Source organism: Pongo abelii, chromosome 3 (genome assembly GCF_028885655.2).
Source record: "Pongo abelii isolate AG06213 chromosome 3, NHGRI_mPonAbe1-v2.0_pri, whole genome shotgun sequence".
NCBI classification, from domain to species: Eukaryota; Metazoa; Chordata; class Mammalia; order Primates; family Hominidae; genus Pongo; species Pongo abelii.
Window position 1 is genome coordinate 175,151,110 of NC_071988.2, and position 22,471 is coordinate 175,173,580.

The 22,471-nt window shown below is 40.8% G+C and overlaps 1 protein-coding gene across 16 annotated transcripts in view; it reads left to right on the forward strand.

The window, feature by feature from the left end:
• TRIM2 (tripartite motif containing 2) overlaps positions 1-22,471 on the forward strand; it is a 181,877-nt gene that overhangs the window by 127,736 nt on the left and 31,670 nt on the right. For 15 of the 16 annotated variants that reach the window (XM_054554585.2, XM_054554588.2, XM_054554592.1 and 12 more), the window contains exons 4-6: positions 13,359-13,510; positions 14,693-14,873; positions 15,704-16,427. In XM_054554585.2, coding sequence (XP_054410560.1) covers positions 13,359-13,510; positions 14,693-14,873; positions 15,704-16,427 — 1,057 coding nt within the window. Of the gene's footprint in view, positions 1-1,862; positions 1,960-13,358; positions 13,511-14,692; positions 14,874-15,703; positions 16,428-22,471 lie in introns of those variants that run through there. The other variant, XM_054554595.2, reaches the window with a different exon arrangement.

The window sequence follows — 22,471 nt, forward strand, 5'->3', positions numbered from 1 at the left end:
AGCCTGGGCAACATAGTGAGTCCTCATCTCTACAAAAAAATCAAAACATGAGGCGGAGCACGGTGGCTCATACGTGTAATCTCAGCACTTTGGGAGGCCAAGACAGGTGGATCACCTGAGGTCAGGAGTTTGAGACCAACCTGGCCAACATGGTAAAACTCCATCTCTATTAAAAATACAAAAACTAGCCAGGTGTGGTGGCACATGCCTGTAGTCACAGCTACTCGGGAGGCTGAGGCAGGAGAATTGTTTGAACCTGGGAAGCAGAGATTGCAGTGAGCCAAGATCGTGCCACTGCACTCCAGCTTGGGCAACAGAGTGAGACTCTGTCTCAAAAAAAAAAAAAAAAAGGGTTGGGGGTGGAGCAGGAGGATTGCTTGAGCCCAGAAAGTTGAGGCAGCAATGAGCTGTGATCGTGGCAAAGTACTCCTGCTTGGGTGACAAAGCGAGACCCTGCCCCTACCCCCCCACCAAAAAAATAATTCAACTCAAGTTAGAAAAAGAGTAATTAAATAAACATATGGAACATAAAGAAAGAAAAGAACAGAAATATCTATACATAGTATAGTATGTTTATTAAATACATAGTATATATATTTCTGCATTGTAGGAAAAGCTAGAAAGGTCTCCCATTTCATTTGTGATACACTTATAACCCTGATACCAAAACCTAATGAAGATAGAACAAAAAGAAAATCATTAGTAGCTTAATTTATGACATTGGCTGTAAAATTATTAATTAAAATATCCCAGCAAATTCCTTTTTTTTTTTTTTTTTGCTGGGTCTCACTCTGTCACCAAGGCTAGAGTGCAGTGGCACTGTCTATCATGTTTCACTGTAACCTCCAACTCCAGGGCTCAGGTGATACCCTTGCCTCAGCCTCCAGAGTAGCTGGGACTACAGGAGCATGCTACCGTGCCTGGCTAATTCTTTAAGTTTTTGTTGAGACAAGGTCTTATGTTGCCCAGGCCGGTTGCAAACTCCTGGCCTCAAGGGATCCTCCCACCTGGACCTCCCAAAGTGCTAGGATTACAGGCATGAGCCACTATGTCCAGCCAGCCCCCTAGCAAATTCTTTTTTTTTTTTTTTTTTTTTTGAGACAGAGTCTCGCTCTGTTGCCCAGGCTGGAGTGCAGTGGCGCAATCTTGGCTGACTACAAGCTCCGCCTCCCAGGTTCACGCCATTCTCCTGCCTCAGCCTTCCGAGTAGCTGGGACTACAGACGCCTGCCACCACACTCAGCTAATTTTTTGTATTTTTAGTAGAGATGGGGTTTCACCGTGTTAGCCAGGATGGTCTCGATCTCCTGACCTCGTGATCTGCCTGCCTCAGCCTCCCAAAGTGCTGGGATTACAGGTGTGAGCCACCGCACCCAGCCTGCAAATTCTTAATATGTAAAAGCACTTACAAATTAAGAAAAATATGACCATCATAAAAGAAAATGAGCAAATAACTCAGAAAATCCACAGAGGATATATAAATGCCTAAAAATCATATATGGAAAAATGTCAAGCTTCACAAATAATCAATTCTTCTCGAATTAACTAAAAATTTTTTAAAAGGTAGTAACCAGCGCTCTTGAGGGTATGTATGGTGAGACATTTTCATATGCTGTGGGTGGAAGGGTAAATTGCTCTTCAGAAAGTTTACGTCAATTTGACAAAATATAATGAGTGTTTTACACAACCTCTCATCTTTTAATCCAGTAACTCCACAGTGGAAATATTTCTAAGGAAATAGCTAGAGCTGAAGATAAAGATCAAAAATTGGAAATAATCTAAATATGCAACATTAGGGGGCAAGAATGCTTGGCAAATTAGCAGCATGTGCCTTAAATCATTCTATTGTTTGATTATAGATTGTAGAAGTTCACTGCTGCTGTTTTGAAACAGAAGTCTTCATTGCATATTCAAGCCAAATGCATGCAATGTTCCAGATAAATTGCTGCAGTTAGTTGCTGTGAGTAGATTTTTAAAAACAATCCAAGCATCTGAAGGTTAATAAAATCAATTCATTAACGATAAAGCAGGGTGCTGCCATCCCCACTGTCTGATGCTGATTGGCATGTGTGGATGAAAGCCTGTCATCAACTTTAAGTGCTGTGACACTATCTGTCTTCTAATTAAACTGCCATGGTGGCATTGTTCAAATACAAAAGAAAAAGAAGAATAATGGTCAGTGATCTAACAGGTTCTTTGCACTTAAAGCAGACACTTGAGCTCATGCCTCATGGTCCCCAGAACACAAATGATCATTAAACCGTGTTATTGGTTGCTTAGGCACCTGACTATCAGGGGTGTCAAAGGTGTAAAGGAGAGGTCCTCATTAAGACTGTCCTGCCACTAACAAGTTTCCACTTCCATGTCTGGATCAACTGTCAGTGCCCTTAAGAAGCCTCAGGGTTGGCTGCAAGGCCCTGACTATCTTTTTTGCATGTTAGGAATGCATAGGATCCTGCCAATCTCTTCTGGTGAACGTAAACGGTGACTATCCAACAACAAGCTCATCCTGGCTTTTGGCCTGCCCACCCACCCCGGGCTGCACCAGCATCATCTCACTGGAGATGGATGAAATGGATGAGCTCAGCAGAATTACACGCCCCACACAATTAGCTCTCAGCTTAAACCAAAGCTGTCAGAACCGAAGCACAAGCCTTTGAAAATGACTAGCTATTGATAACTTCAAAATCATTTCAGGGCCTTGGCTTCCCAAGACACACTTAAAATATTGAACTAGGAATAATAACCCAGGTCTGCTGCTGTCTCTTCAAAGCTGTGATCAATTTTTTTTTGTTTCTGAAGTAAAATTCAGACTGGGCTTGGTGGCTCACTGTGGGAGGCCAAGGTGGGAGGATCACTTAAGGCCGGGAGTTTGAGACATGCCTGGGCAACAAAGTGAGACCCTTTCTCTACAAAAGTAAATAAATACAGAAATACACGATAAAAAATAAAATTCACATCACATAAAATTTAATATTTCAACAATTTTATTTGTTTGTTTGTTTGTTTGTTTGTGTTGAGACAGGATCTCACTCTGTCACCCAGGCTGGTCTCAAATTCCTGGGCTCAAGCAATCTGCCTGCCTCACTTCCCAGAGTGCTGGGATTACAGGTGTGAGACACTGAGCCTGGCCTGTTTGTTTTTTTTTTCCAGTGATTTTTTTTTATTTTTAATTTTTTTTAGAGACAAAAAAGTCTCACTCTGTCACCCAGGCTGGAGTGCAGTGGCATGATCATGGCTTATGGCAGCCTCAATCTCCCAGGCTCAAGTGATCCTCCCACTTCAGCCTCCTGAGTAACTGGGACTATAGGCACATGCCACCAACCTAGCTAATTTTTTTTTTAGGAGATAGGGTTTTGCTATGTTGCCCAGGCTGGTCTCGAACTCCTAGGCTCAAAGGATCCTCCTGCCTGGACCTCCCAAAGTGCTGGGATTACAGGAGTGAGCCATTGCACCAGGTCTCAACCATTTAGAAAAGTACAACTAATGTGGTTTTTAGTATAGTCACAAAGATGTGCAAACATCACTACTGTCTAAATTCCAGAGCATATTCATCACCCCAAAAAGGAACTCCATGCCCATTAAGCAGTCACCTCCTACTCCCTCCTCCCACTAATCCCTGACAGCCATCAGCCTGCATTCTGTCTCTGGATTTGCAACTTATGGACATTTGATATAAATGGAATCATACAATATGTGAGTTTTAGAGTCTGGCTTCTATCAATTAGCATGTTTTCAAGGTTCATCCATGTTATGGTATATTAGTACTCTTTTTAATGGCTAAGTAATATTCCATTATATAGATATACCACAATTTATTGATTCATTCATCAGTTGATGGACATTTGAGTTGTTTCCACTTTTTGGCTGTTACGAATAATGCTGCTATGAACATTTATGTACATGTTTTTGTGTAGACATATGCTTTCAGTTGTCCTGGGTGTGTACCTAAAAGTGGAATTGCTGGACCATATGGTAATTCCATGTTTAACTTTTTAAGGAACTGTCAACTGTTTTGTTTTGTTTTTTTTTTCTGTTTTTTTTTTTTTTTTTTGAGACAGAGTCTTGCTCTTTTGCCAGGCTGAAGTGCAGTGGCAGAAACTTGGCTCACTGCAACTTCTGCCTCCCAGGTTCAAGCAATTCCCTTGCCTCAGCCTCCCAAGTAGCTGGGACTACAGGTGCATGCCACCATGCCCCGTGAATTTTTTGTATTTTTAGTAGAGACGGGGTTTCATCATCTTGGCCAGGATGGCCTTGATTTTTTTTTTTTTTTTTTTTTTGAGAGAGACTTGCTCTGCTGCCCAGGCTGGATTGCAGTGGTGCGATCTCAGCTTACTGCAGCCTCTCCTCCTGGGTTCAAGCAATTCTCCTGCCTCAGCCTCCTGAGTAGCTGGGATTACAGGTGCATGTCACCATGCCCAGCTAATTTTTGTATTTTTTTTTTTAGTAGAGATGGGGTTTCACCATGTTGGCCAGGCAGGTCTCAAACTCCTGACCTCAGGTGGTCCGCCCACTTCAGCCTCCCAAAGTGCTGGGATTACAGGTGTAAGCCATTGCGCCTGGCCTGGTTTTTTCTGTTTTGTTTTGTTTTTTGTTTTTTGTTTTTAGACAGAGTCTCACTTGGTTGCCCAGGCTGGAGTGCAGTGACGTGATCTCAGTTTACTCCAACCTCTGCCTACTGGGTTCAAGTGATTCTCCTGCCTCAGCCTCCTGAGTAGCTGGGATTACAGGCGCCCACCACCATGCCCGGCTAATTTTTTTGTATTTTTAGTAGAGATGGGGTTTCCGCCGTGTTGGCCAGGCTGGTCTCGAATTCCTGGCCTCAAGTGATCTGCCGGCCTTGGCCTCCCAAAGTGCTGGGATTACAGGCATGAGCCACCATGCCTGGCCTGGAACCACCAACTGTTTTCATAGTGGCTGCACCAGTTTACATTTCCACTAGCAAAGCATAAGGGTTCTAATTTCTCAGCATCTTTACCAACCCTTATTATTATTTGACTTTTTGATCCTGACTTTTGATTCTAGTGAGTATGCAGTGGTATCTTGTTGTGGTTTTGATTTGCATTTGCCAAATGATTAACAATGCTGATCATATTTTCATGTGCTAATTGACCATTTGTATATCTTCTTTGGAGAAAGTCTATTCAAGTCCTTTGCCCATTTTTGAATTGGGTTGTTTATCTTTTTGTTGTTGAGTTGTAGAATTTTTAATATGTTCTGGATTATTATACCCTTATCAGATATATGACTAGCAAATGTTTTCTCCCATTTTGTGGGGTTTCTTTTCACTTTCTTATTAGTGTCCTTTGATTCAAAAATACTTTTAATTTAATGAAGCTTAATTTCTCTATTTTTTTCTTTTATTGCTTGTGCTGTTGGTGTCATAGGCTAAGAATCCATTGCTGATTCAAGGTCATGAAAATTCACCCCTGTTTCCTTCTAAGATTTTTATAGTTTAAGCTTACATTTAGGTCTTTTATGTATCTTGAGTTAATTTTTGTATGTGGTTTGAAGGAAGAGTTTAATTTCATTCTTGTACATGTGAATTTCCAGTTACCTCAGCATAATATGTTGAAAAGGCTATTTTTCCTGTTGAGTTGTGTTGACACCCTTGTCAAGAATCAATTGACCATAGATGTATGGGCTTTTTTCTGTACTTTCCATTTTATTCCATTGATCTATATGCCTATTCTTATGCCAGTACTACATTGTTTTGATTACTGTAGCATTATAGTCAGTTTTAAAATTGGTAACTATGAGTCCTCCAATTTTGTTCTTTTTCAGGATTGTTTTGGCTATTTAGTAGTTTTCAGAATTCAAGTCTTGCACTTCCTTGGTTAAATTTATTCCCAACTATGTTATATTCTTTTTGATAATATTGTAAATGGATTTTTTTAAAAAAATAGAGATAGGTCTCACTATTTTGGCCAGCCTGGTCTTGGGGCAAGCAATCCCCCTGCCTCAGCCTCCCAAAGTCCTGGGATTACAGGCATGAGCCACCATGCCTAGCTTGGAATTGTTTTCTTAATTTCACTTTTGGATTATTCATTGTTAGTGTTTAGAGATACAACTGATTTTTGTTTGTTAATCTTGTATCCTGCAACTTTGCTGAATTCATTTATTAGCTCTAACTGTGTGAATGTTTGTGCGCGTGTGTGTGTGTGTGTGTGTGTTCTTTAGGATTTTCTGTATATAAGATCATGTCATCTCTGTATAGAGAAATTCTTAATTCTTCCTTCCCAATTTGGATGCATTTTATTTCTTTTTCTTGCCTAAATGCCCTGGTCAGCACCTTCAGTACACCATTGACTAGAAGTGATAAGAGTGAATATCCTCTTGTTCTTGATTAAATATGATGTTAGCTGTGGGTTTTTTGTAGATGCTCTTTATTAGGAGGAGGAAGTTCCCTTCTGTTTCTAGTTTGGCATGAAAGGATGTTGGATTTTGTTAAATGCTTTTACCACATTAATTCAGATGATAATGAGTTTTTTCTTTCATTCTATTCATGTGATGTATTACATACAGTAGTTTGTCTAGGTGAACCACCCTTGCATTCCTGGGATAAATCCCACCTGCTCATGATGTATAATCTCTTTAATATACAGCTGGATTCAGTTTGCTAGCATTTTACTATGAATTTTTTCGTCCATATTTATAAGGGTTATTGGTTTGTAATTTTGTTGTGGTATCTTTGGCTTTGGTATCAGGGAAATACTGGCCTAATAGAATGAGTTAGGAAGTATTACCCCTCAACCTCTTCTATTTTTTTTAAAGAGTTTAAGAAAGATTGGTGTTAGTTCTTCTTAAAATATTTGGTCGAATTCACCAGTGAAGCCATCTGGTCCTGGGCTTTTCTGTGTTGGAAGTTTCCTGATTATTGATTCAATCTCCTTACATATTATAGGTCTATTCAGACTTTGTATTTCTTCTTGTCAGTTTTGGTAGTTTGTGTGTTTTTAGGAATTTGTCCATTTCGTCTTAAGTTATTCAGTGTGTTGGCATAAAGCTATCCATAGTATTCTGTTATAATCCTTTTTATTTCTATGATGCCAGTAGTAATTTCCTCGCCACTTTCCTTCCTGATTTTTGTAATTTGAGTCTTCCCTCTCTCTTCTCCCACACAACCCCTGCCACACCCCCCGCCACACCCCCACCCCCCTGCCGCCACCTCACTCTCTCTCTCTCTGGTCAGTCTAACTAAAGTTTTATCAATTTTATAATATCCTTTCTGTCAATTATATACTATGCAACTTTTGTCTTAAGTCTTTTTTGTCTGATATTAGAATAGCCACTCTAGCTCCCTTTTGGTTACAGTTTGCATGAAATAGTTTTTTCATTCTTTCACTTTCTTTTTTTTTCTTTTCCTTTTTCTCTCTCTCTTTTTTTAAGAGACGGTCTTGCTCTGTTTCCCAGGCTGGAGTACAGTGTCATGATCATAGCTCACTGCAGCCTCATAATCTTGGGTTCAACTGATATTCCTGCCTCAGCCTCCTGAGTAGCCAGGACTACAGGCACACGCCACTATGCTCAGCTGATTTTTGTGTTTTTTTTAATAGACAGGGTCTCTCACTATGTTTTTCAAGCTGGTCTTGAACTCCTGGACTCAAGCAATGCTCCTGCCTCTGTCTCCCAAAGTTCTAGGATTACAGGCATGAGCCACCACATCTGGCCCATCCTGTCACTTTCAACCTATTTGAGTCTCTGGATCTAAAATTAGTCTCTTATAGAGAGCATATAGTTGGATTATGTTTTCAATCTAATCTGCCAGTATCAGCCCTTTGATTGGAGAGTTTAATCCATTTAAATTAATTGACTTAATTACTGAAAAGAAAGGCTTTCTTTCCTTTTGCCATTTACTATTCTTTTTCTGTATGGCATATCTTTTTGTTCCTCTATTCCTTCATTACTGCCTTCTTGTATGTTTAATAGATATTTTCTAGTGTACCATTTTGATTCCCTTCTCATTTCTTTTACTATACATATTTTTATTTTTCTTTATTGTTTGCCCTGAGGGTTATAATTAACATTTTAGCTTATAATATTAAGCTAAACTGTCAAATTAATACCAACATAATTTCAATAGTATGTAAAATCCTTGCTTCTTTCAGCTTATATTTATATGTTGTATGCTCATTTACATAGGTTTGTAATTATAGATTATGCTGTTTTATGCAGTTTTATTTTATGTCATGTAGGAGTTAGAAACCTAAAACACATTAATACTGACCTTTATATTTATCTATGTAGTTACCTTTACCTGCTTTCCTTATTTTTTCATGTGGACCCAAGTTACTTTGTAGTGTCTCAAATCAGGTCAGCTTGCAGGAATCCCTTTGGCATGACTTGTAGGGAAGATATACTAACAACAGACACTCAGTTTTTATATTTCTGGTAATATGTTAATTTTTCCTTCATGTTTGAAGGATAGTTTTGCCAGATAAAAAATTATTAGTTGTCAGGTTTATTTTTTTTTCAGCAGTTTGAATATGTTACCCCGTTGATTTCTGGCCTCTATAGTTTCTGATGAGATATCTGCTATTAAAAAATCTGCAGCCAGGCGTGGTGGCTCACACTTGTAATCCCAACACTTTGGGAGGCTGAAGCAGGTGGATCACCTGAGGTCAGGAGTTCGAGACCAGCCTGGCCAACATGGTGAAACCTCGTCTCTAGTAAAAATACAAAAATTAGCCAGGCATGGTGGCACGCACCTGTAATCCCAGCTACTCAGGAGGCTGAAACAGGAGAATCACTTGAACTTGGGAGCCGGAGGTTGCAGTGAGCCAAGATTGAGCCACTGCACTCCAGCCTGGGTGACAGAGTGAGACTCATCTCAGAAAAAAGAAAAAAAAAATCTGCTTATGGAATATTTCTTATACAAGATGAGTCACCTCTCTCTTGCTGCTTTCAAGATTCTCTCTTTGTTTTTGTCTTTTTTTGGTTTGGTTATACTGTTTCTTGGTTTGGATCTCTTTGAGTTTCCTCTTTGGAGTTTATTAAGTTTTTTGGATGTGTAGATTTCTGTCTTTTATCAAATTTGGGAAGTTTCCAGCCATTAGTTTTGCAAATATTGTTTCTTTCCCTTTCTCTCTTCCTTTCCTCTGGGGCTCACATTAGGTATATTTGGTACACTTGATGGTGTCCCAGGGCCTCTTAGGTTTTGTTACTTTTTCTTCCTTTTTTTTTTTTTCTGCCTCACAGACTGTATAATCTCAATAGCCCTATCTTCAAGTTAACCTTCTTCTTCCTGCTTGAATTTTCTGTGGAACTTTTCTAGTGAATTTTTCATTGCAGTTATATTTTTTAACCCTACAATATTTCTATTTGGCTTTAAAAAATAATTCTTATCTCTCTTAATATTCTCCATTTAGTGAGACATAGTTCTCATAGTTCTTTATATATGGTTTCCATTAGCTCTGTGAGCATATATGAAAGAGTTAAAGTCAAGTAAGTCCAATCTGGGCTTCTTGGAGAGTGCCTATTAATTTCTTTTATTCCTCTTTGTGAACTTTGCCCTTTTTTGTGTGCTTCACTTTTTTCCAACGGAAACTGAACATTTAAAGTACTATATTGTGGTAACTCTGGAAGTCAGAGTCTCCCCTCTCCCTAGGGTTTTTTGTTGATGATTATTACAGTTTTTTGCTGTTGTTGTTTGGTGACTTTTCTAAACTAATTATTTTATATTTTTTCATTCCCCACTTTTATTATCCAATGGAACTAATTTTGTAAAGTTTGTATGTTTTGTCATATGTGGCTAATGAAGTCTGCTCCAGTAGATTAGCTACCAACCAGTGACATGATATAGATTTTCTTATGCTGCTGTTTTCAGTAACATCACTTCCCTGCAATCATTTAAAAATATGAATTAAAAAGAAGGATAATAATAGTAATGGATGCTGATCTTTTTTCATACATGATGAACTCTGGTCTTAAGGATTTTTACATTTTTAGTGACTCTATATTATTTTGCATCCTTTTCTCTCTTCCAATGAGTGTTCTTTGTCATCTCGCTTCTTACACTGCTGGGGAACTTCAACTCAGACCACAAAATGCAACAAATATGGTATAGTATTTGCAACTTCTAAATGCAATGTTCACACTGATTCCCAAGTAAAATTTGCCTTTGGTCTAGACCCATTCTAGACATGAGGCCATGTTCCCTTCTTCCAGTGAAGATGTGGGAACTCAGTCCCAGGCTAGATTGGTTTGGGAAGAGTGCCATTGGATTGACTAAGCACTGTTAATGTGGCATATTCTCTCAGTCCACACACTTATATTCGCCCCAACACCCTAAATAACCTGAGGGAAGAAGTCTTTTCACATTCTATTTTTGGGCTGTCCTCTAGTACATATGACTGGCAGTGACAACCTGCTTTAAAGAGACCTCCTGAGCACTGACCATGAAGATGAAATATTAGTAAATGCTAATCTAGTTATATATAATCTAGAAATAAAATGTCTGGTAAAAGTAAACCACCTCTGGCTGAAGCTATGAAGTAATAAAGAAGCTCAGCCTTCATAGGAATTATGTTTCACAAACCCCAGGGGATGAAATTTTTCCAAAGGAAATCTCAGAATTTAGTGGGGAATGCCCATTTATCCTGCCTTCTGCCAGCCCTTTGAAAAACAGGAAACTTCTTGGATTAAGAATTTTTTTCTAATAACAAGTGAAATATGTATGATATGGGGCTTATATATTGTTACCAAGCATTTGCTGATACTGAATATAGTTTTAGATCATTCTATTTCCTGAACACACGAAGGCAAGCAATATGGTAAAATACACAAATGCAACCCAAAGTATAGTCTTCCCTCACTGGGGAAATCCCTTGGAAGTACCCCTTAGCTCATATGGCCCCTCAGCAAATAATTCTTGAACAGCTTCTATAAGCTGTGCTTTCTGATGGATTGTATCAGACTTATACCAAAATAAGGTGCAAATGACCAGTATTATAGTCTTTCTGTGGGATATTTGAATTTTCATTTGAGTTTGTTTATTAAAACATATTTTAATGAAAAGTGTGAATACTTTTTTGCTTTTTGAAATAGGGTCTTGCTCCGATACCCAGGCTGGAGTGCAGTGGCACAATCATGGCTCACTGCAACTTGAAGCCCCAAGCTCAAACAATCCTCCCACCTCAGCCTCCCAAGTAGCTGGGACTACAGGCATGTGCCACCATGTCCAGTTAATTTTTTAAATTTTTTTGTAGAGACAGAGCTTTGCTGTGGTGCCCCGGCTGGTCTCAAATCCCTGGCCTGAAGTGATCTTCCCACCTTGGCCTTCCAAAGTGCTGGGATTACAGGCATGAGCCACTGCACCCAGCTGAGAAATGTTTTTGAGCAGAGAATGCATAAAAGAAACTTCCAATTGATGTTTCAAGCCTATTCCTAAAAGGTCTGCAGAGGAGCAAAGTACATGAAATTACATCTTTATATGACCAAAAAAAAAAGTGTCTTTCTAAACCTCTTACTTACTATGTACCTACTTGAAACTATGATAAATTTGAAATTTAAAATTATCTTGGACATGGTTTGAATGACTTTTATCTGAATTTGGTTCACCAGAAAAGATTTTTTCCAAAACACATGTAGTACGAGCAAGCTGAGTGCTTTATTCCTAGGAGAATCTTCTCCAGAAAGCACTATATAACATAGTGAGTCTTAATGAGGAAGGAGGTGTCCCTTGGTTGGTCTTACACATGCCACCTGAATCATGGCTAAGAGCCTCCTCTCATTTATTCATTCAGTAGTGTTATTGAATACCTACTAAATGTATGGTATTATCTAGGCTCTGGGTGGGAGAGTTCCTGGGCTTAGGAATTTAAAATCTTTTATTTCATAAATTGGGTATAAATAAAAGTGATTTTGTGACTGCCTTCACTTTGTGAAAATCCATCAAGCTGCATCAAGATTTATGCCCTTTTCTGTATTGTGTTATATGTCAAGAAAAAGTTCCTCCTAAAAGTGCTTTGGGAATTGAAAACTGGAAGACATTATTTCCAGCTGAGAAAACAGGGTAATACCTCTACAAGGAAACTAACTTTCTGGCTTTATATTATATTGTTACTGATAGTTCGTCATTATCAGGGTGAGTTTTTTTATTTTCAGGTAAGCAGATGATGTCATCATCATCATCATCATTATTATCCCCACAGCAGCTACTACATATTAAGAACTTATTATGTACCAGAGCCAGGTGCCATCTGAGTTCTCCGTGCATACTAACCTACTTATTCTTCATAGTAGCCCTGTGAAGTAGGTTACTGTTGCTATCTCCATTTGACAGAGGCAGAAGTTGAGACACAGTGAGGCTGAAAATTTGTCCAAGATCATTCAGCTAAATAAGTGGTGAAGCCAGGAGACAAACTGCTCAGTGCAGACTTCTTATTTGGATAAGTCTCTTAGCCAAACAGTAGCAGTTCTCAAAGTGTGGTCCAGGAACCATTGTGGGTCCCAAAACGTTTTCAAGCAGTCTTCAAGGTCAATACTATATTCATAATCATAGGAAGACATGATTTGCTTTTTTCACTCTCATTCTCTCAAGAGTGTACAGTGGAATTTTCCACAGGCTATGTGATGTATGCTGTCACAATGGACTCAATGCAGAAGCGGATACAAGTCTCCAGCCATCTTCTGTTAAGCCAGACGCTGCAGATATTTACAAAAATGGAAAACAATACCATTCTTCCCACAAAGTTTTTTGTTTTTCACAATATATTTATTTTCATAAATTATATTATTCACATTAACATTTAATGGACTTATTACTGCTTTTAATAAATTAAATACTTTAAAATTTTTATCAGTTCTAATTTTTAAAAATTTGATTAAATACTAATTTAAAAATTTTTTGTAGAGACAGAGTCTCGCTGTGTTTCCCAGGCTGGTCTTAAACTCCTGGCCTCAAGTAATCCTCCAGCCTTGGCCTCCCAAAGTGCTGGGATTATAGGCATAAGCCACTGCACCCAGCCTAGTTTCAATTTTTAATATAAGAAATATCTATAAATATAACCCACATACACAAAAGCTCTTTTGGAGTCCTCAATAATTTTTAAAGATTATAACGGGGTCCTGATATAAAAATGTTTGAGCACCACAGCCCTATACTGTTCTGCCTTAGGGCAGTGGATACCCAAAGGCTGGTTTTATGGTTATAGAAGCAGCTTAGAAGTCAGCTCCATTTCTGAGACCTGTCACATAAAAATGTATCCTTCCTTTTCTCCTGTGAAGCTGGACTTAATAATGCTGACATTCTGGGGTGGCTCTCATTTAATTATGAGAGACTGCAAGGCAAGTGCTTAGTGTAGAGTAAGCCCTCAACCCATGGCCCAGAACCAGGAACTTTTCTTGTGTCATCCACAGGTAATGGAATTTTACTGCCAGTCCTGTGAGACTGCCATGTGTCGGGAGTGCACGGAGGGGGAGCACGCGGAGCACCCCACAGTTCCACTCAAGGATGTGGTGGAACAGCACAAGGCCTCGCTCCAGGTCCAGCTGGATGCTGTCAACAAAAGGTGGGGGACCCCTCCCCAAACCCCCAACTGGCTGCCTGTACTTGAGGCCTGGCCTCATGGCCTCTTGTCTAGGTACAACAGTAGGTTCATATTTATTTCCCTTGAGATATCAGGCTTTGTGGGTAAATAAGTTCTTTTATCATGGATTTGTTGTCATAAACTAATCAGTGAGGAAGGTTGTCTTCTGCCTGTTGGTAGAACTCCAACCTCCTTATGTTATGAGTGGCATTTTTGTTTTAGTACCTAAGTATGATTACGTGAATTAAAGTACACTCAAAGAAACCGCTCTCAGGAGAGTTCTGAAATTCATCTCTGAAACCAGGCTCTCTGAGGAGCCTTCCTTATCTGCTGTTCCTGACACACATACAGGCCATTTTGTTGGCTGTGATTGGCTCCTTTCTGTCTGAGCTCTGCAAAATGGTCTTGAACAGTGATTGCTAATTTTCCTTGTTTTCCTGCTTCCAAGTTCCTTCTTTGGCACAGAAATGAAGGAACAGAGTAGCTGATTGGTGCATGAAAAAGACCAAAGAGAGGAAATGAGAAGCCAGCAGAAAAGCAGACAAAATAAATCTCTCCACTGATAGCTGTAGTGAGAAAAGTGTGGTTGTTCTATAGTAATTCAAAGAACTTGGAAACTTACGAGAAGTTCTCAAGAAACTGAGTTTGGATAAATGTTTTATGTGGCTAGGGGAAAAGATACAGCTATGTAGAATAGTGGTTCTCAGCCATTCGGCAATGCCTGGAGACATTTTTGGTGTCACAACTGTGTGTTTTGGCAGGGGGTTGGGGAGAGGGAGACAGGGCGGGGACAGCTATTGGCATCTGGTAGAGGACAGGATGCTGTTAAACATCCTACAGTGCACCAGACGGCCCCTGCAACAAAGAATTAACCTGGCCAGAATGGCTTTTCAGAGAACTTCAAGTCTTTATACACTTAATTAATTATTAAAATTGGACAATTGACGGTAGATTGCAATTGACAATTTTGATTGTCTCTGAAGAGACAAGGTCTCTTCTCTCTAAGGCAGTAATTATGTCATATCTTATTCTGTTCTCTGGTTATTGTTTTTTTAAAGATGATGAAAGGCATAGAATTTTTTTAAACAAAATGTAGTGTTTAGATAGATTTTGGAATATTTCTGGGTTGAGGTTAAATAACGACCTTTAACAACTGTCCACCAGGCTCCCAGAAATAGATTCTGCTCTTCAGTTCATCTCGGAAATCATTCATCAGTTAACCAACCAAAAGGCCAGCATAGTGGATGACATTCATTCCACCTTTGATGAGCTCCAGAAGACTTTAAATGTGCGCAAGAGTGTGCTGCTTATGGAATTGGAGGTGAACTATGGCCTCAAACACAAAGTAAGACCAGAATCATTACAGATGTCCTAGAAGAGACATGATATCCAAGGGCACTAGCTTATTGTTTCCTAATAGCAACAAGGGGTCCTTAAATGTCATCATTGTATAGTAAACTGTAGTTTTCACTAAATGTAATATCCAGCTATTTTTTTCCCTATTTTCAGCAAAATTTGATGACTCTGTGGCTTTAAGTACTAGTTTATAATTTGACAAGAGGCAAGTTTGAATATAATGTAATGCTTTTAGGATTTAGAGTTAAACTGGATTGTTTTCATTCCTCAATTATAACATGAAATAGTTTCTTAATTGCTCTCTCACCCACACCAACCTGTTAGTCAGCTTCAAAATGAACCCTGACTGCAGCCTTTGTTTAACTCTGCATGTCTGTTCACAAAACAGGGATGAAAAACCTCTGATGTTCAGGTGTGGAGAGTTTTCATTTGTTTACTTCCTGTTCCTTTAGGTGGTGATGGGGCAGCTTTGGACATGGGGAAAGATACTGAATAATGAATATTTCAGATGTCAGGCATAGCAATTAGTTTGCTATGCTCTTGGTAGTGACCTTTCTGTTTTCCCCTCTTCAACACACATGAGCCAAGAAATACATGTGTGGAAGAGAGGGCGAGGCGGAAGGGAAACCTCGAGAAGGTACTGGGAATGCGGTTTAGGACTTTGCGTTAGCACTGGGTTCCCTGGGTTGACATACACCGCTTGCTCAGAGCCACCTGCGTGGGCGGGTATAGAGTCTCCTCCTCGCCGTGGGAGGGCACTGCCCCGGGCTAGGCCCCGCCCTGTGGGACGAGCTCACCAGGCCTCCGGTTTTCCCGCAGGTCCTCCAGTCGCAGCTGGATACTCTGCTCCAGGGGCAGGAGAGCATTAAGAGCTGCAGCAACTTCACAGCGCAGGCCCTCAACCATGGCACGGAGACCGAGGTCCTACTGGTGAAGAAGCAGATGAGCGAGAAGCTGAACGAGCTGGCCGACCAGGACTTCCCCTTGCACCCGCGGGAGAACGACCAGCTGGATTTCATCGTGGAAACCGAGGGGCTGAAGAAGTCCATCCACAACCTCGGGACGATCTTAACCACCAACGCCGTTGCCTCAGAGACGGTGGCCACGGGCGAGGGGCTGCGGCAGACTATCATCGGGCAGCCCATGTCCGTCACCATCACCACCAAGGACAAAGACGGTGAGCTGTGCAAAACCGGCAACGCCTACCTCACCGCCGAACTGAGCACCCCCGACGGGAGCGTGGCAGACGGGGAGATCCTAGACAACAAGAACGGCACCTATGAGTTTTTGTACACTGTCCAGAAGGAAGGGGACTTTACCCTGTCTCTGAGACTCTATGACCAGCACATCCGAGGCAGCCCGTTTAAGCTGAAAGTGATACGATCGGCTGATGTGTCTCCCACCACCGAAGGCGTGAAGAGGCGCGTTAAGTCCCCTGGGAGCGGCCACGTCAAGCAGAAAGCTGTGAAAAGACCCGCAAGCATGTACAGCACTGGAAAACGAAAAGAGAATCCCATCGAAGACGATTTGATCTTTCGAGTGGGTAAGGAGAGGGCTTCTGTGCCCGACGCCTGAGCTGGCACTGGTTAAGGGGTAACTGGGCACGTGTCATTGCAAATAGCAACACTGCAGCCCAGAACTCTACCTGCAGATGTTGGGAGATGTACTGATATAAAATTTGATATATTTTGTTAGTCGAGCTTATGCAGTCTTCTCCAGAGATGATATTTCCTTCTCCTCCGCCTCTAGTCTCCTCCCTACTCCCTCCTTTCTGTTCTTCCTCTTCCTTAAGACACAAGTGCTGCATATTCATTGTAGGAAATTACAAGCTGAAAATAAGCAAAAAGAGAAATAGAAAAATCATAGCACCCATAATCTGAAAATCTTAAAGGAAAAATTGGCAATCCTACCCCCAACCCCCACCACCAACGCCCCTCTTCCCTGGGAGGGTCTTCTTGTGCCAGAGCTGAGGCTGTACGGTTGGCAGAGTGTCTGATGCCTCCCCGTCACTGCTTCTGCATTGCAGGAGGGAGGGGATGTGTGTATTGCAAGTTGCAACCACCTCCTGCTGTGTGTAGCTGGAGAGCAGCCCCAAGGAGAGAAGGAGGGGTGGAAACTTGGAGAAAGAATGGGGTTGGGGCGGGGTTGGGGTAGAAGCAAGAAGGTGTCGGATGAGCCAAGAGAGTTAGGAATGCAAATAGCCCTTCCCTCATCTGATTTATGGTCTCTCTCTTTTTAAACTTTCAATGTTCTTAGTAGAAAGCAACTAAATGTAAACAGCAAAGGGCTTGATAATTCTTAAGGGGAGAAAATTCTGCATTTTAGTTAGCTTCAAAAAGTAGCTCCAGCAGACTTCTCTTCCTCCCTCTTTCATCTAACAATGCAGTATCTCTGAAAGGGTGCTGCACTGTATATTAGCTGGCACATGTAGAAAAACAATTCTGTGGTTCAAATACATTGGGGAAACCTTAGGCTAAATGAAGGAAGTGGACTTTTTTAAATTGCAGAACTTCTTAAAACTTTTAGAATCTGCTGATGTGCATTGTAGGTCTCTGAGGCAGGAGAGGGATAGATAACAGGCAGCACATCCAAACTTCCAACCATAGAACTTTTTCCATGGAACATCTTGGGAAATGAAGGCTCTGTGGAACATACTTGGGCAGAGCTGCTCAATGTTAATGCTTCAGGCTGAATCTTCGCAAAGACCGTGATATGATATGTAACTTGTCTGTTCGGAGCATGGAAGCCCTCATACATTCACAGCCAGATGTGCGATATGGGTGCAGGGGTTGTTGATTCTCCACCAGAGCAGAGTAGACGAGCTTGGGTGGATGCAGGACTGGGAGGCGCCCAGGTCTGCCACTCCGGTTCAGCCGCTTACTTGAGCCTTGGGCAAATCTATAAGCTTCCCTGTACTTCAACTAATACGTCCATGAAATGAAAATGCAAAAATATCTGCTTATCAGAACTATTCTAAGTTCCAAGCTGAATGCCTGACATGTAGGAGGAGCTAAATGAACGAGAGCTATTGTTTTTGTACATATAATTGTTAAGGCTTTTAGATGATCCCTACTAACTTTTCTTTTCAAAAAAACTTGCTGGCTCCCCACTGATCTCTTGCATTACAAACAAATTCATTTTCCTATTTAAACCTCCATCCCCACACCTCCCACCAAGTGACCCCGATCTACTCCCCTAGGCCATGTGCAGTCAAAGACTCAGAACTGGAATTGGGCAGATCTGGGTTGGAATCTTGATTCTTCTCACCAGTGGGCAACTGGCTTACTTACCCTTTTTGAACAGTGTTTTCTCCTCTGTAAAACAAAGGGAATGAAATATTACCTAAATCTTAAGGTTGCTGTTGGGGGTGAAATGAGAGAATTCTTGTAATATGCCTGGCATGTGCCTGTGTACAGCAAGAGCTCAATTAATGGTAGCTAAGATTTTACTCTTGTTATTCATCATCATCATCATCTCTGATACCCACTTGAGGAAAGAGACATGTCTTTCAGGGGTTTCCTGTGCTCAAACTATTGGTTTTGAGCCTCCAGCTCCCACCCCAGGGATAAGGGGGTATATCTTCTCCCCTCCTACCTGTTGAGAAATGCAGCCATAGTGCTGTATTGGCACTGCTGGACAGGGGTTTAAATGTGTAAACATTTGTAAAGAACTTAGAACAGTGCCTGGCATGCAGCACGATGTCTGAGTTTATCAATGAAGTAAAGATGCTGTCTTAGTTTGCTAAGGCTACCATAACAAAATTCCACAGTCTGAGTGACTTAAATGATGGACACTCATTTTCTCACGGTTCTGAAAAACTGGAACTGTTTTAGAGTTAGAAGTCCAAAATCCAGGTGCTGGGAGGGTGGGTTTCCTCTGAGGCCTCTGTCCTTGCAGATGGCCACCTTCTTGCCTTTTTGTCCTCACATAGTCATCCCTTTGTGGCTCAGCCCCTGCTGTCTCTTCCTTTTCTTACAAGAACACCAATCATACTGAATTAGGGCCCTGCTTTAACAGCCTCATTTTAATTTAATCACCCCTTCAAAGACCTAATCTCCAAATGTGTATGTATTCATGGTGTACAACTTGATGTTTTGATATACGTATACCTTATTGAGTGGCTAAATCAGGCTAACATATGCATTACCTCACAATTTATCTTTTTTTTTATAGTGAGAAGACTTACAATCCACTCTTTCAGCAACTTTCAAGTGTATCTAATATATATTTTTTTCTTGTTATTGAAACAGGGCATTGCTTTGTTGGCCAGGCTGGAGTACGGTAGCGTGATCATGGCTCATTGTAGCCTCTACCTCCTGGGCTCAGGTGATCCTCCCACCTCAACCTCCCAAGTAGCAGGGACCACAGTTGCATGTCACCAAGCCCAGCTAATTTTTGTTTTTGTTTTTTTTAGGGGTTGGGTCTCGCCATGTTGCCCAGGCTGGTCTCAAACTCCTGGGCTCAAACAATCTGCCCATTTCAGCCTCCCAAAGTGCTGGGATTACTTGCGTGAGCCACCATGCCTAGCCATAATATATTAACTACAGTCACCATGATTTACAATAGTTCTCTTGAACTTATCCCTCTTATTTAACTGAATTTTTCTGTCTTTTGATCAACATCTCTCCAGTCCTTTTACCCCCACCCTCCCCAGCCTTTGGTATCCACCATTTTACTGTCTGTTGCTATGAATTCAGCATTTTTAGATTCCTCATATAAGTGAGATCATGTATTATTTGTCTTTCTGTGCCTGGCGTAATGTCCTCCAGGTTCACCCATATTGTCACAAATGACAGGATTTCCTCAATTTTTGAAGCTGAATAGTATTCCATTGTATATGTATATATGTATATATATATATATATACCACGTTTTCTTTATCTATTCATTTATTGATGGACACTTAGGTTGATTCCATATCTTGGCTATTGTGAACAGTGCTGCAGTGAAACATGAGGATGCAGATCTCTTTGACATCCTGACTTCATTTTCTTTAGATATGTTAGATACAGTGAGTTCTAGATTTCTTTTCAAAGAATCAGTAAGTCAGTATGTTCAGTTCTTTGTCCTCCATTTTAAAGTTTAACTTCCTTGTAGTTTCAGTAAACAACTTTTTCTATCAGTTTTAATCAGTAGTTCACATTTGTTCCCCTGGTCACCTGCTCCATCCTGACTCATCCCGATCACCTGCTTTGACCCGAGTCACCCCTGGTCACCTGCTCTGACCTAAGTCACCTTTAGTTACCTGTTCCTAACCGTCCTTCCCACCAAACTACTCACCCCACCACTCTGGCTCATACCCGTACTCTCTTTAAAATAGCCAATCGGAATTAGCTTAGACTGTGTGGTCCAACCCTAGCCAACAGGCGAACGACACAGCAGTAGGAGCTACCTGCGTCAGGAATAAGAACCCCTTCCCCTCCCTTGTCCAAGTGTGCTCTCGCCATTACTCCATTTGCAAGTCACACCCTTCTATAGAAGTAAAAATTGCCTTGCTGAGAAAATTAAATTTATGTTTGAGTGCTATTTCTTTGTGGCACGGAAAATTTGTTTCTAACAGATATATACCCAGTACTGGGATTGCTGGTTCATATGACAGTTGTATTTTTAATTTTTTGAAGAACTTCTATACTGTTTTCCATAATGGCTATACTAATTTACATTCCCACCAACCTGCGCCAGGGCTCACTGTCTCCACATCTCTGTCAACACTTGATATCTTTTGTCTTTTTTTTGAGACAGAGTCTTGCTCTGTTTCCCCAGGCTGGAGTACAATGGCAAGATCATGGCTCGTTTCCCCAGGCTGGAGTACAATGGCGAGGTCATGGCTCACTACAGCCTCAACCTCCAGATCCTCCCACTTCAGCCTCCCAAGTAGCTGGGACCACAGGCATGTGCCACCATGCCTGACTAATTTTTTCTTTTGTGTTTTTGGCAATAGCCATTCTAACAGGTATGAGGTATTATCTCATTGTGGTTTTAATTCGCATATCTGTGATGATTACTGATGTTCAACATTTTTTTTTTTTTTTGAGACAGATTTTCACTCTGTCACCAGGCTGGTGTGCAGTGGGGTGATCTCAGCTTACTGTAACCTCCGCCTCCCAGGTTTAAGTGATTCTCCTGCCTCAGCTTCCCAAGTAGCTGAGACTACAGGCACGCACCAGCACGCCCAGCTAATTTTTGTATTTTTAGTAGAGATGGGGTTTCACCATGTTGGCCAGGATGTTCTTGATCTCTTGACCTTGTGATCCACCCACCTCGGCCTCCCAAAGTGCTGAGATTACATTTTTGATATACTGATTGGCCATTTGTGTGTCTTCTTTTGATAAATGTCTATTCAGATTCTTTGCCTGTTTTTTTTTAAATTTTATTTTTATTTTAAAAATAGACATGGGAGCCGGGCATAGTGGATGATGCCTGTAATCCCAGCACCTTGGGAGGTCCAGGTGGGTGGATCACCTGAGGGCAGGAGTTCGAGACCAGCCTAGCCAACATGATGAAACCTCATCTCTACTGAAAATACAAAAATTAGCCAGGTGTGGTGGCAAATGCCTGTAGTCCCAGCTACTCGGGTTTCTGAGGCAGGAGAATCGCTTGAACCCAGGAGGCAGAGGCTGCAGTGAGCCAAGATCACGCCATTGCATTCCAGCCTGAGTGACACAGTGAGACTCTGTCTCAAAAAAAAAAAAAAAAGTAGACATGGGGTCTCACCTTGTTGCCCAGGCTGAATGCAAACTCTGGGCTCAATAGGCTCAAGCAGTTCTCCCATCTCAACCTCTGGAGTAGCTGGAACTATAGGCATGCACCACCACACCCAGCCGACCTTTGCCTATTTTAAAATCAGGCTATTTTTTTCATTCTATTGAGTTGTTTGAATTCCTTGTGTATTTTAGATATTAACCCTTATCAAAATATAATATTCTCTCATTCTGTAGGTTGTCTCTTCACTCTGGTGATCCTTTGCTGTACAGCTCTTTAGTTCGATGTAATTCCATGTATCCATTTTTGCTTTTGTTTCCTGTGCTTTAGCATTCATATTCAAAAAATCATTGTCCAGAACAGTGTCATGGAGCTTTTTCCCTATGTTTTCTGCTAGTGGTTTTACAGTTCCAGGTGTTATGTTTAAGTCTTTAATCCAGTTTGAGTTGATTTTTGTATATGGTGTGAGATGAAAGTCTGATTTCACTGTTCTGCATGCAGACGTGCAGTTTTCCTAGCACCATTTATTGAAGAGACTGATCTTTCCTCATCTTTCCTGTTGGCATCTTTGTTGAAAATCAACTATAAATGTATGGATTTATTTCTGAGCTCTCTATTCTGTACCAATGTTCTATGTTTTTATGCCAGTACCATGCTGTTTTGATTACTATAGCTTTGAAATCAATTTTGAAATAAGATGGTGTGATGCCTCCAGCTTTGTTCTTTTGGCTCAACATTGCTTTGGCTATTTGGGAGTTTTTGTGGTTCCATATGAATTTTAGGATTGCTTTTTCTATTTCTGTGAAAAATGTCATTGATATTTTGATAGCAGTTGCATTTTAGATCACTTGGGGTTATGGGCATTTTATTAATATTCTTCCAATC